The 16,751-nt window shown below is 39.2% G+C and overlaps 1 protein-coding gene across 1 annotated transcript in view; it reads right to left on the reverse strand.

Moving 5' to 3' along the window:
- The window catches only part of OTOG (otogelin), a 141,236-nt gene that overhangs the window by 86,602 nt on the left and 37,883 nt on the right, over positions 1–16,751 (reverse strand). The window contains exons 17-23 of the mRNA XM_067466655.1: positions 15,952–16,129; positions 14,068–14,192; positions 12,980–13,192; positions 11,473–11,638; positions 7,807–7,881; positions 6,737–6,780; positions 5,564–5,714 (exon numbers count right to left, since the gene is read on the reverse strand). Of these exons, the coding sequence (XP_067322756.1) occupies positions 5,564–5,714; positions 6,737–6,780; positions 7,807–7,881; positions 11,473–11,638; positions 12,980–13,192; positions 14,068–14,192; positions 15,952–16,129 (952 nt within the window). The remainder of the gene's footprint in view (positions 1–5,563; positions 5,715–6,736; positions 6,781–7,806; positions 7,882–11,472; positions 11,639–12,979; positions 13,193–14,067; positions 14,193–15,951; positions 16,130–16,751) is intronic.

Below are 16,751 nucleotides of genomic sequence, written 5' to 3' on the forward strand. Positions count from 1 at the left end.
ATTGTAGACTGAGCCAAGGAAAAATAGCCAGGTTTTCCTCAGCACGTCTGCTTTTTCCAAATCATTTTTCAGGTTCTCCAGTTATTTCATCAAGAGAACTGTAGCAACTTCAGAAAACACACCATTTTTCTTACATCTTTTAATTTTCTTTAAAGCATATGAAGGATTTTTTGTAGAAAGTACTGCTGAAGTGTTCTGTCCGCTTCTTGGATGAGGATAATGAACTACATGACTGAAAATTCCCACTGGTTTGAGCTACCAACTAAATAGGCCACATTCAGAAAGAAAGAGCATCACTTTGACAAGGCAAGACCAAAGTGCTAGTTTCATCTCTGTAATATTATACTGCATAAAACAAGTGCTAACAGCTTTCTCTCTTGAAAAGCCAAGCAGCCAGATTGATTTCAGTGATCTAAGAATTCATAAAAACAAAATGCCATTTAGATGACAAATGCCTTTTTTCATGACTGCCATTATTTCTAAATGTCAAATTTTCAATATGCAGCCTACAGATAAACTGAAATGACACACCTGCTCACAGATCCTATAATTCAGCTAGACATGATTCAGTTTCACTGGCATTTCAATGATGTGCCATTCTGGCATCTTCAAATAACAGCCACTACCATCAGTGATTGATATTCATACACACATGAATTTAAGCACACCCACTAACAGTTTTCACTAAGGACCATTTTCCATGCTTTGAAAAAAGGAGAGGGGGGTCAATAAACCTTGCAAAGATTTACACATAAAGCAGGATTAAACTTGGAGGAAGGAGTGGTGAAAAATAGAGGAAAGACTGTGAGCAATTTAAGATATGCAGATGACACTATACTGCTACCTTAAACTGCTCATTGAAGAAAACAAAAATAATGGCCACCAAATATTTACATAACTCTGGGGACTGGTTGTTGTTCAACTTCCTTGCCAGTTTACATCACTCTGCTACAGAATCCACTACAATTACTCATTTCCCAATAATTTCATATGATAAAAAGGTTATCTGAGTTAATGATCTCTCTCATAATTGCACTGTCTTTGCCCACTTATCCACATTTTTATAGTTTGCCATCCAAATTTGCAGATTTAACTTTTGTGGGTTTGTTTATTCATAGATTTTATTAATATGGTTTCTCTAGGAACCTCTAGATTCCCCAACACAACTCTATGGTCAACCATTAACTTGGTCAATTCTCTAGACATTTGTAGGTCCTTCATGGTAGTCTATGGTCAACTTCTAGAAATCCCTATAGAAGTATTCTCTCTCGTTACAAAAACAGTGGATTTAAAAAATATATAATTCATGGTTTTTCACTGTCAAGGACATGGTGCACCTTGAACCCTGCAAAAGTGGAGAGCTACAAGTCTCAGCCCCAGAAGAAAGCAATGGTAAGCCCCCTGTGGATAGGGTCCACACAGGTCAGAGTCAGTGGTGGATGGGGGAAGTTGGAGGTAAGCCATACTTAGCATACTTAGCTCAGACAGTGGGAAAGGGACTAAAGGTACACTCTCAAAAGACTGCATCTGTATCATAACCAGGCAAGTCCAGATTAGAATTGGTCCATTATGTCTCAAAGGCTAGCAGTTGCTTGTGTTTGATGTGGTCTCTATCTATTAAAAATGTATGCACTACCAGAAAACCATCACCACTAAATATTGATGAGGTCTTTTGCTGCTTATTTGTCTATGTGTCTCTCTCTACCACATAATTTTTACATCTGAAATGAAAAATACAACCCAAATACATTAGCTACTGTGTATTTCACTCAAACAACAAAATGGCATTGCTGTTACAAAAGGTAGAGTTTCAAAATTACATTCCTCCTGTGGCATTAATTCTGTAATTCTTTTGGCTATTGATAAGAAACATTCTTGAACTCCATTGAAATCATTATTTTTTGTGTGTAATTTAGAAAGTGATGATTTTTTCAAACATTTCAGGAATTCATTTAAGCTTCTTATAAGTTATTTGATCCAGTACACCAGCTGTTATTACAATGAGGAATGGGTTTTTTTTTGTTTGAGAAAAATCTGAAAAATATTCATTCTTTTTCTAACTTGACTTTCAGATAAATACTAATGATGATGGCAATGAGAGGCTGAACTTTGGTATCTACCTCTCCTTAGCATATCTCATGAATTGAATTTAAAATATCTTGAAAGCTATTCCAATATATTCATTCCTACCACTGTAGATGCCCCATCTGCAAGATCTCATGCCTGGTATCTCAAAAGTGGAACTGGTAGCTATTCAAAAACAAAGGATCCTGAAAAATGTACTTTAACACAGTTGTATAATTGTGAGCCGCTCTGAGTTCCCTTGGGAGATGGGACAGGATACAACTATAGATTTTGTATTATTATTATTATTATTATTATTATTATTATTACCATTTAATATGGATTTAGCAAAAGCTTAAAGAGCCAATGTTGCACAGTAGTTTCACTCTTAGATTAGGACAGTCTAAGGGTTTGACCATGGAAACCCACTGGCTCATCTCAGGCAAGTCACAATCTCTAACCTTCAGAAGAAGGAATGGCAAAAAAAAAAATCCAATAATACTCTACAATAGGACTGCCATAACCAAAGACATAGAAAATCACTCCCAATTCCTTAAACCTGTCATTGGAAGATACAGTTCAAGAACAGGGAACTGAAATGTCAAGATGAAATTGGGGAAAGCAATTCTTTCTTAACATGTGAGGAATTTATTGGGATCAGCCTCAGAGAGCCTTCAGTTGCCTGCTGTGATAAATTTGTTGGATACTTCGAGAAGAATGCTTCTCATATTTGTTCAAAACTTGATGACACGATTATTGCAGAATTTGGAGGCATGTCTAGTGATTCATCTCATTAAATTGTGATCAATTTCAGTTGGTGCAGCCTGATGATGTGGTCAGTATGCTCGAATCAACTCACCCTACTATATGTAAGCTTGATCTTGCTTATATTGGTTAAAATGTAGATAAAGTGGACTGATGCAGGGGCAGAGGGTGATAAATGCCCCACTGAATGGTGCCTGCAGTCTTGGAGGAGGCTGTAATGCACCCTTTTCTATGGATATGCCCCTTGTTAGTATGGTGTTTGAGTGTGTCATGGCTAAGTAATGCCATAAGTTCCTTGAGAAAATGATTTTCTCAACTCTTTTCAGTCTGGTTTTAGTCATTTTTCTGACTGACAACCTACTGTGGCTGAAAGAAAGGAAAATGTTACTGTGTTGAACTTGACTGTGGTATCTTGCCGGACCAACCTTATCAGACGGAAACAGGAGGCACTGTAGTGCAGTGGTTCTGCTCTCTATCTACAGAATGAGTTCCAGGGAATGGCATTGGAAAGCTCCTGACAGGAGTGTCATCTGAGGCTGTGCAAGTGCTGGATTAGTTCTTGGAAGTTGTAATGGGGTGGATGATAGCCAACAGATTAGCATTGAATCCCAGTAAGACAGAGACTCTGTGGGTTGGTAGTTCATTAACTCTGGCAACTGTGTGAGTGTTAGGTCCTTTCTACATTGTCATACAATCCAGATTTTCAAACAAAATAATCCACATTATCTGCTTTGAACTGGATTAAATGAGTCCACACTGCATCCAGTTGTTGTTGTTGTTGTTATTATTATTATTATTATTATTATTATTATTATTATTATTATTTCCCATTGCAGGAGACTCATAGAAGCTTAACATAAAAACATTAGCACACAATTTAAAATATACAAATATACAGATGTTAAAACAGCATTAAACCTCATTAGCATTAAAAATAATTCAGATTAAATCCATAAAACATATAAACCACAGGATCCCCTGACATGATCTTAATAACCTTCTTCTTTCAAGGCCTGCCTGAATAAAAAGGTTTTAGCCTGCCGCTAGAAGGACAACAGGGAGGGGGCCATTCTGGTTTCGCTAGGCAGGAAGTTCCAGAGTTGAAAGGCAGCCACTGAAAAGTCCCTCTCTCTTGTTCCCACCAATCAGGCTTGAGATGGAGGTGGGACCGAGGAAAGGGCCTCTCCTGAAGATCTCAGAGCCCAGGCAAGTTCGTACAAGGGGATGCAGTTGGCCAAATATGACCTTTAAAGCCCTTCTAGGGCTTTAAAGGTCATAACCAGCACCTTGAATTGTGCCTGGAAACAGACTGGCAGCCAATGGAGCTGATGCAACTGGGGAGTTGTCTGCTTCCTGTAGCCAGCTCCAGTGAGCAACCTAGCTGCAGTTCTTTGGAGCAGATAATCTGGAGTTTACATGGTAGTGTAGAAGGGGCGTTACATTCCCTCTGAGGAAGAAGATTCATAGGAGGGAGTACTTATTTGTCAATGGAAATACAGGTGGACTTTATGGCTTGGGACCAGCTTCAACTGTTTCTTTCTTGGATAACTGGATAACCACAATAATTCATACACTCGTAACCTGAGCAGACCGCTGCTATGTTGGGCTGTTCTTAAAGATAACTCAGAAGTTGCAGCTCATGAAAAATACAGCAGATAGACTGCTGATCAAACACCATATGGAGACCACAAAACCCCAATATTTAAGGAATTAAATGGATTGCTAATATACTTCTGTGGCAAAATCAAGATGCCAGAAATGATATTGAAATCTTAAATAGTCTGGAACCTCTGTACTTGAGGGACATCCACACCCTCTATATTTCTGTCCCCAAAATTGAGGTGTGCTGGGAGAGTCTCCTCTCCATTTCATCAGTGGAGGAAATACACTGTGGGAGAATGTGGAAAAAGGCTTTCTGTGCCTCAGCACCCCACTGACTCAGTACTTTCCCCTTACAACCCCAGTTGACCCTAGTGCTGGTATGATTCCAGTGACAAGCAAAATATGGCTTTTGGGCTGCATTGATTTTATTCAAATCAGTACATGTGTATAGTTTCTAATTATCTTAAGCAGTTTTAAAACTGTCTTCTTTTACATTGTTATTTTGTTTATTGTGTTTCTGAGCCTGCTTACATTTTTTCATTGTTTTAAACTGCTTAAATTTATTTTATTCTATACCACCCCAAGATCCTTGAGTATAGAACAGCATCTAAATACTTTTTAAATAAATAAAATGAATGCATTTTTATAGCATAACTTACATGAGCTCAACCCATACCTAATCATTCTGGGGAATTCACCCATTCCTTTTTGTAAGCCTCAGGGTCATATGTACCTATGCAGAAAATGCATACACTAAAATACTGCTGATGTTAAGCTTTATTTAATAAATAAGTTATTTCCAAGATATTTAAAACAGTTTGCTCTGTAAATGTTACAATTAAACCTCATATTAGACAATATCAACAAAACCATCTTTTCAGGAGAACCCTTCAGTATTGTTCAATGCACAAATGGATATGTGATCTTGAAATGCTACTTATCTTTCTCTATGGCTAAATGCCATAATCTTGAGTTCCTGCACTTGCAAAAACTGTAGGTTTATTTCTATACAAGGAGAGACTGCATCAACATATGGGGACTTTATTATACAAATCCAGACATCCCATTACTAACAGGTAATGCAAAAGTAGTTTTATGACACCTTTAAGACTAATAAAAACATTTTACTTACCCAGAAGGGCATGTACATCCTGAAAAACAGGGAAGATGTGCAGAGACAGTGAGGTTTAGTAGATGATTTTCACATGTTCGCTCCCTACCAAGTTTCATGGTTTGTGGATCACTGCAGTTTATATAGATTTGACCATCTGGACAATCATAGACTTATAAAGAAAAAATAAAGACAGAACGTAAAGATAAATGTCACGTTCAGTATGCTACTTACAAAGTATGCTTTCTTCAAGCTCCTAATCAGACTCCATTCTGAATTAATTCTGGAATTCCATGTAACTAGAAATAAACTGACTGATAGGAGACTCAAAATTAGTAGTACTTAAATACTGTTTTCTCACAAGACATAATTAGATTGGCTTAATAGTGTATTGGACAAATGCATTAAGGGTGAGTGATCAAAAGTTGCCAGGATTACCATTTCATAGGGACCACAGCAGGAGAAGGGTATTGCCTTCATCCCATGTCCGTGGTATTTCTGGAGGCATTTGGCTGGGCACTACAGGAGATTGGATACTATGCAGGGTAGAACTTCAGGCTGATTCAACAGAGTACAGTTGTAGATATCATTTCCACTGAACTCAGTAGATTCAAGAATCTGCAGCTTTTGTTTTCTTTCTTAATGTCACCAACTTTTTCAAACTCACCAGCACCCTGCAGGTCACCTAAATTTAACAACTGTGGTTGCTTCCATGAGTACAGGAGATCTTCATTAATGTTAAGTACTGCCAATAGTACTACTGATATAACTCAAAAGCATATTTAAGGCTGACAGAACAGGAGGGCTCTTTGAAACCGAAGGAACTGTGCCTCCCTCAAAATCCTCAAAATAGTTAAGATGATGGAAGTATTATATCTTAACTGTGCCTACATGTCTTATCTTTTACCACATACAAGTCACCAACAAACTTTGAGTTAATTTTTTAAAAGTGACATTTCAGAAACCACTGTATTAGCTTCACTTATCTTTATTTTCCCACTACTTCTGTTATATTATAGGTCCCCAAATATTACCATGTTTCTAGTAAGAAAAAACTTAGTGGCAACTGAAGTTAACTACTTTATCCCTTTTCCAAATCTTTACATACATACACACACACACACACACACACACACAAGGCTTGACACTTCTGGCAGGGATTCCTGGTAAAAATATAACGTTAAATTCACATACCAACATTGCTTTCTTCACAGCTCATTATTCCATCACTGCAATGGCTGAAAAACATATAATAAGTCAACGTTCTTCATCAAAAAGGAGCTTGATTACATATATGCTATTTTCTGGAAATGTCATTTTGAAAGGTGGAACCAGGATCCCAATGTCCCAAAATATAGGTTGCCCATTATGATAGACATTAGAACTGGGTAAGTTTACAAGTACAGATTTCAACATGAATGGAAAGCCTTAAGGTTTCCCAACTTAGTTATCTACTATTAACCTACAAGCAGACACTAAAAATGAGAAAAACCACGCAGTATTGAGCCAGCCCTAGCAGAATGGTCCCACGCCTCCTTCTAATGTCTGAACCTATCTATAGTTCCTCTATAAAACGACATTTCACATTTTCTCCAAATAATGTTTCTATAAACACAATGAGAACTGATAAAGATGGAGCTCATTTTGGCAACATTCTCTCCCTTTCAAAAAGGCAGCTTTTGATTTGATTAAACATAAAGATGAACATATCAATACAGCACAGACCTTCACAGATTAAATTATCTCATTCAGTCTAAGATCTGTATTCATAGATCGATATATATATATATAATGCATTAATTTGGATCTTAAACTTTTTGTAACAAGGAGCATCCCCTCAGGAGAATTTCGATCACAAGACATTTCTACTAATAGAAGAGAAGACTGCCATTTTTTGCGGACTGCCCATCTCCTATGCAGTTCCTTCTACTTCCTCAAAGAACTACTCCAAAAAGTTGGTAGAGCTTCTGGACCATTGTAGCAAATATAGCATTGGAACAATGTGGGGATCGCAAAAGTAAGGAGAAATCAGTAAAAATGGACTTTGTCTTCTCTTCCATCGGTAGATGGGAGAATATTTCCTGGATTGAAGGAGTTTTTCTGCTCAAGGAAGAGAATTCGAATTCTATGCAGATATTGAAAAACTAAAAAGGGAAACATAATCAAGCACTGCATCTATTACTAAACATTTATTTCTCAGATTGCCAGCTTGACTGAATCCTCAGACAACATTAGATATTACCAAAAGTTTGAAAATATCTTACCATTTTCCTAAAGATGTAATTATATTTTCCCCAGGTGGGTAGTCAATTCCCTGAAAATAGCAGGGGCATTCATGTCTGTTAAAGAGGAGTAAAGAAGTGTTGTAGCCAAACAATTTCTTTGCACCAAAAGGATTTTTTTCACAAAAAACGCCAAAATATGACAAAATTTTTAAGTAATTAGCCATTTTCTCAATGTGGCAAAAATTAAGACAACCTTTCTTGTTAAGGGCAAAAAAATCTGCAAACATTATTTATTCGTACTATCATTAAGATTCAAATCAAGGTAAAGCAAGGTAAGATTGAAGTCAAGGTGTTTTATGGAAATACAAATTATAACGCATACAACGAATGCCTATTTTCCTTTCAACAGCAACAAAACACAAAAACTTTGTTTTAAATATCACTAGGTGACACACAAAACAAATACTGCTCTCTAATTGCAATGAGCTGTTTTCTATCTCATTCTTAAGATAATGTATGTAATGCCCATAACAAATAAATCTATCAAATAAAAAAAATGTGTCTGTTTCTTCCACAGTGGATTTTAGAGCTCTAATCAAATTAACTGTAATTTCATTGTAAGTTAGTTAACTAACCAACTCACTATTATAGTATCACATGACAAATTACAATGTAGCAATATTAAATCAGAATATTATTACTATTATATTTATTTAATCCCACCCCCCACCCCTCCCACCCCCGGCCGCCCTGCTTTATCTCTCCTGCAGGAGACCCAAAGCGGCTTAACATTAAAGCATCAGCATATAGTTTAAGATATATAAATATGCAAACATTAAAATAGAATTAAATATAAACAGTATTTTTAAATCCCAGTTAAAAACCATTAAAACATATTCAGAGTTAAAAACCACAGCACCCCCTGACTTGATCTTAAAAGCCTTCATCTTTAAAAGCCTGCTTGAATAAAAAAAGTGAGTGTATGGATTGCTGTCTGCTGGCCAGTACAGTTGCTTATGACATATTCAGCAAATGTATTGGAAGTTTTGGAAGGTAAGGTATCACTGATTATACATCATGACAGCTGTATCTCAGCTCCTTTATCAAAGGCTATATGTTAGTGCTTGTGAATTTTCCTGAGCCATGTGGCCAGGCACTGTGAGAGCAGCACGCTACACCAGCAAGGATCATCTAATGTTCACTTGTTCCTCAGGTGGTTGCACAAGTTGATGGCTGCATTACCTAGATTGCTTATGATACATTCAATAAATGAGAAACAAAAGTATGGGGATTCTTAGAAAAATCATCATAGAGTGCTGGAATGACATTTTCTTACGATTTGGAGTGAATTGGTAAACAAGTGACACGGTTTGTGTCCTTTCTAAGGGCATATGCCGCGGCAATAAAAGCCGCAAAGAAAACTTTCTTTGCGGCTACTATTGCGTCTGCAAAGAACCGTCCGGCGGAGCTGTTTCGGATTGTCAGAGGTCTTTTAACTCCCCCTACCTCAGGTGGGAGCCCTGACAATTCGGTCACGCGCTGTGAAGCATTTGCTCGGTTCTTTGCAGACAAAGTCGCTTTGATCCGCTCTGAGCTGGACGCCACATTAAGTGCAGTCTCTGTGGATGTGACACAAGCACCTGCTTGTCCTATTTTGTTGGATTCTTTTCAGTTTGTGAAGCCCGAGGATGTGGACAAGATACTTGGAGGAATGAGGCCCACCACGTCCATCCTAGACCCCTGCCCATCCTGGCTTCTGAAGGAGGCCAGAGGGGGATTGGCCGAGTGGGTAACGGTGGTGGTGAATGCCTCCCTTCGGGAAGGCAAGATTCCAGCGAGCCTAAAACAGGCTATTATAAAGCCGCTGTTGAAGAAGCCATCACTGGACCCCACCAAATTCGAAAACTTTCGGCCTGTTTCCAATCTTCCCTACTTGGGCAAAGTCATGGAAAGCGTGGTGGCCTCACAACTCCAGGTATTCTTGAGAGACACGGATTATCTGGATCCGGCACAGTCTGGTTTCAGACCGGGACATGGTACCGAGACGGTCTTGGTCGCCTTAGTCGATGATCTGCGCCGGGAGCTAGACAGGGGGAGTGTGTCCCTGTTGGTGCTCCTGGACCTCTCAGCGGCCTTCGATACCGTCGACCACGGTATTCTTCTGGGGCACCTTGCAGAGATGGGTCTCGGGGGCACTGCTTTGCAGTGGCTCCGGTCATTTCTGGAGGGCCGTACCCAGAAGGTGTTATTGGGGGACTCCTGTTCAACACCACAGCCTTTGACCTGTGGGGTTCCTCAGGGCTCCATCCTGCCCCCCATGCTGTTTAACATCTACATGAAGCCGCTGGGTGAGATCATCCGGAGTTTCGGGGTGCGGTGTCATCTGTACGCAGATGATGTCCAACTCTGTCACTCCTTCCCACCTGCTACTAAGGAGGCCGTCGAAGTCCTGAACCGGTGCCTGGCCGCTGTAATGGTCTGGATGAGGGCGAACAAACTGAAATTAAATCCAGACAAGACAGAGGTACTCCTGGTCAGTCGCAAGGCCGAACAGGGTATAGGGTTACAGCCTGTGCTGGACGGGGTCGCACTCCCCTTGAAGGCTCAGGTTCGCAGCTTGGGTGTGACCCTGGACTCGTCACTGAGCCTGGATCCCCAGGTTTCAGCGGTGACCAGGGGAGCATTTGCACAGCTCAGGCTCGTGCGCCAGCTGCGCCCGTATCTTGGGAAGTCTGACTTGGCCACGGTGGTACACGCTTTGGTCACATCCCGCCTCGACTACTGCAACGCTCTCTACGTGGGGCTGCCCTTGAAAACGGCCCGGAAGCTCCAGCTAGTCCAGCGCGCGGCAGCCATGTTGTTAACAGGAGCAGGGCGTAGGGAGCACACAACGCCCCTGCTGTCCCAGCTCCACTGGCTGCCGATTTGCTACCGGGCCCAATTTAAGGTGCTGGTACTATCCTACAAAGCCCTAAACGGTTCCGGCCCAAAATACCTTGCAGACCGCATCTTGGCCTACGAGCCCACGAGGACCTTGAGATCATCCGGGGAGGCCCTTCTCTCGATCCCGTCTGCCTCACAGGCACGCCTGGCGGGGACGAGAGAGCGGGCCTTCTCGGTGGTGGCCCCCCAGCTGTGGAACGCCCTCCCTGCTGAAGTTAGACAGGCGCCCTCCCTTATGGCCTTTCGTAAGAGCCTGAAAACATGGCTCTTCGAGTTGGCCTTTAACTGAGTGCTATATCTTGGCAATGATGACCGGAATGGACCACGACTATGAGACTGACTATGACCCATGATATGACGAAGCGGATTTTTAGTATAAGTATATGTCAAGTAGTAGTAGCATGTTATGTATTGTTCTGATTACTGTAAATTGTCTTTTCTATGTTGTTGTTCACCGCCACGAGTCGCCCCCTGGGCTGAGAGTGGCGGTAAATAAGTGCAAGTAATAAATAAATAAATAAATAAATAAAAAGCCTCAACAACCTCCATATTTTCACCACTCCTCAGCTGCTTCTATTTTTAGGGCACTTGGTGAATTATCTGGAAAAGCTAACTGTTTTGCAGTTTTTCCCAACTTATCCCCATTTTTCTGCTTCTTCAATTCATGCCATTTATTTTAGGGGAGAACACACAACCAAATTCTGCAAGATCTGGCATAGACATTTACAAAGTGATAATGTTATCACCACAGAGTATACCTACTGTTGCACACATCTGTCAGTTTTGATGTTCAGATACATTCCTGATGGACAAGTGCAGCCTTCAACACAGTCATCAGTGCACACCTCTGGCGCAGAAAATGCTTGGCAGGTTCTGCTGCAGGTAGATGCACAGGTACTGTACTCCTTTGTATCTTCACATGAAAGAGCTAACCAAATGAAACAGACTTCTCATATTACAAGCCAAGTGCATTTTTTAAAATCTGCTCTCAAAAGCCTATTAACACATTTCATCCCACATACTGTGGTAAGATTTACTAGATTCACTGGATGGAATCGTGAATACCAGTTCCTGCACAGGCTTACTAAAAAGGACATTTCATTGTGACCTGGGAAATTTATTCTCTGAAAAGCATGCACAGGACTCTAGCCTTAAATATGTTTTCATATCGCCCTGTTTATATCCAACAAAATACCAACAGTAGTACTTCCTGCTACAAAAATATCCAAATTATTCATTGGAGCAAACCAGAATTCTTTTTTTACTAACAGTCATAGAATCATAGAGTCGGAAGAGATGTCATGGGTCATTCAGCCTAACCCCTTGCCAAGAAGCAGGAAAACTGCATTCAAAACACCCCGACAGTCTCTTGAGTTCATTTCCCACTGCTAAAGTTCTGTACTTGAGGCCTTCAGATCAGTTTACATCACCTTTACTTTGGTATTTTTGATAGAATTACAATTGGGTGGAGCGGGGATGAGCAAAGCAATATTTAATACAACTAGATTGAATTTGTTTCACAACCCTTCTAAAACTGTGTACATATGCTAATATATAAATGTATATTAATACAAATATTCTCCTGATATATAGCAGTACTAAATGAAGAATGTATTGTCGAAGGCTTTCATGGCCGGAATCACTGGGTTGTTGTAGGTTTTTTGGGGCTATATGGCCATAATCTAAACGCATTCTCTCCTGATGTTTCGCCTGCATCTATGGCAAGCATCCTCAGAGGTAGTGAGTACTAAATGAAGTCTAAAGCTAGGTTGTTGAAGAATTCCTAGAACAGCAGTAATACTTTTCCTTTTCTACCCTTTGTTCCATAGCAATGGTTCCCAACCTTTGGTCCTCCAGCTGTTTTGGACTTCAACTCCCAGAAATCCCAGCCATCTTACCAGCTGTTAGAAATTGTGTGAAGTCCAAATCACCTGAAGGACCAAAGGTTGGGAACCACTGCTCTATAGCAGTGGTTCTCAACCTGGGGTCCCCAGATGTTTTTAGCCTTCAACTCCCAGAAATCCTAACAGCTCATAAACTGGCTGGGATTTCTGGGAGATGTAGGCTAAAAACATCTGGGGACCCCAGGTTGAGAACCACTGCTCTATAGAGTCAAGAGAATGAATTAAACTAATAGAATAATGACATATTGTTGGAAGGGGCCTGAAGGAACATCAGCTCCAACCAACAGGATCCAATGAATTAACATTTTAAACAAAACAACAACAAAAAAGATGACACTTTGATTTCATGAAGAAAAATCACTTACCACATTCTGGGACATTGCTCCGAAAGTCTATCAGCACTCCAAATCTTTGGCACAGGTGGGCATAATGGGACAGAGCTGAGCACACACAGGGCTGCCCACATTTACAGGTATCTCTTCTACACTGTTCAAAATAGGGGAGAGGACTCAGATAGTAAAAGCATGGGGCAAAAAGCTCTTTTGTAATGATGCTGCAAGCTTCTGTAGCATAAGTGGCTGTTAAAAAATAGAAATAACTGAGTTTTAGTTAAAAATTATTTAAATTTAGCAGCACTGCAAAGCTTTTCTTCTCAAGAATAAAAACAATCTAGATTCTCTTATCTAGCAATGGGGAACTCTTTTTGCAACTATTCATGCATAATATTTGTGCAATCATTTGCTCATTATCTTGCCTGACCAAAGAGGTCAGTGTTTCACAAACTGTGCTCTTCCAGGTGTTTTGGACTTCAGTTCCCAGAAATCCCAGCCAGTTCACCAGCTGTTAAGAATTGTGGGAGCTGAAGTCCAAAACATCTGGAGGGGCAGTTTGAGAAACTCTGGTTTGCACTAATAAGTTGGGTTTGATTTCTTTCTAAGGAAATCTCAATAACCAATCACCATGAAAATTTCTCTTCCTGTCTTCATATAGATAACATATTAATGCATTCACAATAGTATAGCTTGATTTATCTTGGGTGATTATTAATAAATTTCTCACTTTCTCTGGAAAGGGCCTCTGAGGTCCCTTCTACACTGCCATATCATCCAGATTATCAAAGTAGATAATCCACATTTTCTGCTTTGAACTTGGTTATATGAGTCTACACTGCCATATAATCCAGTTTAAAGCAGATAATCTGGATTTTATATGGCAGTGTAGACGGGGCCTTAAAGACTATCAAAGGGGTTACCTTAAAGTCCTGAAAATAATCAAATTACAAGTGCATTTTATTACCATTGCATTGAGGAAGGTGAAATGAATCCAATTCATTATCAGTTGACATTTAATTCTATTAAGTTTAAGGTGTTATTCACAGGTTTTAAATAAAAACGTAATCCCCTTCCCCTCACAAAAAATCAGCAATTTGTATCTATTCAGTATTCATCCTCACCTGCCTGTAGATGGACATCGCATGGATCCATTGGTGAACTATCATGCACAGGAGTGCAGGCTGATGAAGTTTTCCAGGAATTTCCAAAAAGTGAAGGTGTGCTTTCTGGCACTCCAACTGGAGATCTTCCTCACATCCATCAAAAGAACAATAACAACCAATAAATAACATTGTGGAACAAATGGAAAGCAAGTTGCACTGGGAAAATAGAGGAGGCAATGTGTTTTGCTATTTAAATGAACCCATGTGAACACACATTTGAACACCAATCCAAATGCATTTCAGTATAAGAGTTCTGAGATTTAGTTATGGATATATTGCATTATGTGTAGTTTGGCTCTGAAATAAACTTTATTTGAAGAGATTTTGAACAATAGACTACTTAAGAAGAGCCAGGAATACTCAGCTGCTCTTTGCTGTGCAGCTTAATTCAGTTAGAAATGAAAAGAGAAAGGATCCAAAGCATAAGTTACTGGTTAGTTTGGCTACCAAGAACTTAATCCATATTTTCAAGCTGCTACAAATGAAGTTAATAAAAACAAAAGCAATTAACAGGGTAAGGATACCCTAGACATCTCTAAGATTAACTTACTTCTTATTAATTAGTAACGGTAAGGTAAAGGTTTTCCCCTGACATTAAGTCTAGTTGTGTCCGACTCTGAGGGTTGGTGCTCATCTCCAATTCTAAGCTGCAGAGCCAGCATTATCCGTAGACACTTCCAAGGTCATGTGGCCGGAATGACTGCATGGAGCACTGTTAATCACTATACCAAATTCTTAACCTTGTGCATTTAATTTAGCTTCAGACAGGAGAACTAATCACAGCAAGCAGATATCATATTCTCTAGTACTCCAAAATATGATCTCAATCATGATTTGAGTTTTGGACCAAGACTCAGGAAGACTAGGGTTTGAACAAGTCACATTCTCTCTCAACTTAAGAGGAAAGCAATGGCAAATATCCTCTGAATAAATAATGCCAAGGAAATGCTATGGTACAGGCACTGTAAACTGGAGACAATTTGATGGTCTGCAACAGCAAAATAAATAATAATATGTACGTAAATACTTCCACCCACTCTCTTTTCTACATATGCAGCCTGCTTAACAATTAAATTTTGCTGTGTTGCGTAAGATGATTCACTGTTTGAGTGAACTTTGCAAACCATGATTTTAGGGTTTGGAATAATGGAGTGTACTTTCAGCCTGCAACGTGATTAGCAACAACTGAAAGTTTGTCCAGTTGTAACAATACAGAGAATTTTTGCTAAATTAAATGTTCTCCAACTAAGGAAAAATCAGTCGACTTTGCACTGGACAGGAACATCTGGATCCCAAGAGAAGTTACTTTTGTGTTGTTGAGGGAGTTGAAATTATATTTACCTCTCTACTACCCAGCTAATTTTAAGTTGTGACTTTTAATGGGCATTTCATCAATAGATTTTAACTCGGTGTATTTTGTATGTCTTTAAATGGTGTTTTATCTCATTTCAATGATTTTGTATCCCACCTCAAGCCGCAGGGAGAGCTGGGTAATAAATTCATTATTTATTTATTTATTGCTTTTTGTCTCTAATTTTCACATGGTCAATAAAGTGAATGCCCTCTATTTGCATTAAAACCCTTCAATATCATTGTAACTGACAAAATCTCCAACAGAATGTAGGCCTGTGATGCTAACATCACCATTTTTCTACTGCATGGTTTTTAACATCTTTGTCTGGTGAAGAAGCCAGGAAACTTCAAAAGCTTGCATAAGGTATTTTGTGCTTTGGAATTGGCTCAAGAATAGATCACTGCTTGTAGATTTTAGAATTTGTTGTTAACTATTTCTCAATAGTCATGATGCCAAATGTGGTTTGCTTAAGTTGTATTGATACATACAAAAAATCATCTTGAGTGTTTCCATTGAAGGTTCCACAGAGCCCTATAGTATCATCTTTCCATCTAGCATCAGCTTCAAGATAGAGTCTCAAACCATCTTGGTCATAAAATATTTGTAATCCAATAGATGACTTTACTTGCAAAAATACCGATGAAAGTTTCTTTATTTCAAAAGAATCTAGAAAAGGAATATTAGAGAAAAAAAGTATTAGCAGTAATCTAAATATTACCATGACATCATGAGTTCTGTTTTACTGATTTTAATACTTGTGATGCAACTTCTCCCCTGGAAGCCATCTTGCAGGGGAGAAATTGCACACCAAAAATCTGTTCAGCACTAGAAGCCTTCCTCCATGTATGATATTTCATCCATCTAAATCTAAAATGAGATGAAAGAGAGACTATATAACATTTATAATGTGGAGAGTCAAAGCATGAAATAAGAAATCAAAAAATGAGCTGGGATATATATAAATAGAATAATAGAATAATCAGAGCACTTGTGATAATAGTAGGCCATGGTATAAACAGATAATTTGAAATGCAGCATTTGTATTTGTCAATTTAGTTCAAGAAGTTAAAGAATGGGTTGCTTACCTGTAACCATGTTTCTTTGAGTGGTCATTTATTAAATTCACACATATGGGTCTTGTACGCAGGTGTAAGAAAATTTGGAATTCTCTAGAGTTCTTAAAACTCTTCTGGTGTTAGCCCCACCCATTCCCCCTGAATACATAGCCAGTTGTAGGGGCTAACACCTCAGTTCCTCAGCTGCTGCTGCTGCTGTAGCAGCTTTGAGA

The sequence above is a fragment of the Anolis sagrei genome, chromosome 1 (genome assembly GCF_037176765.1).
Source record: "Anolis sagrei isolate rAnoSag1 chromosome 1, rAnoSag1.mat, whole genome shotgun sequence".
In the NCBI taxonomy this organism is placed as follows: Eukaryota; Metazoa; Chordata; class Lepidosauria; order Squamata; family Dactyloidae; genus Anolis; species Anolis sagrei.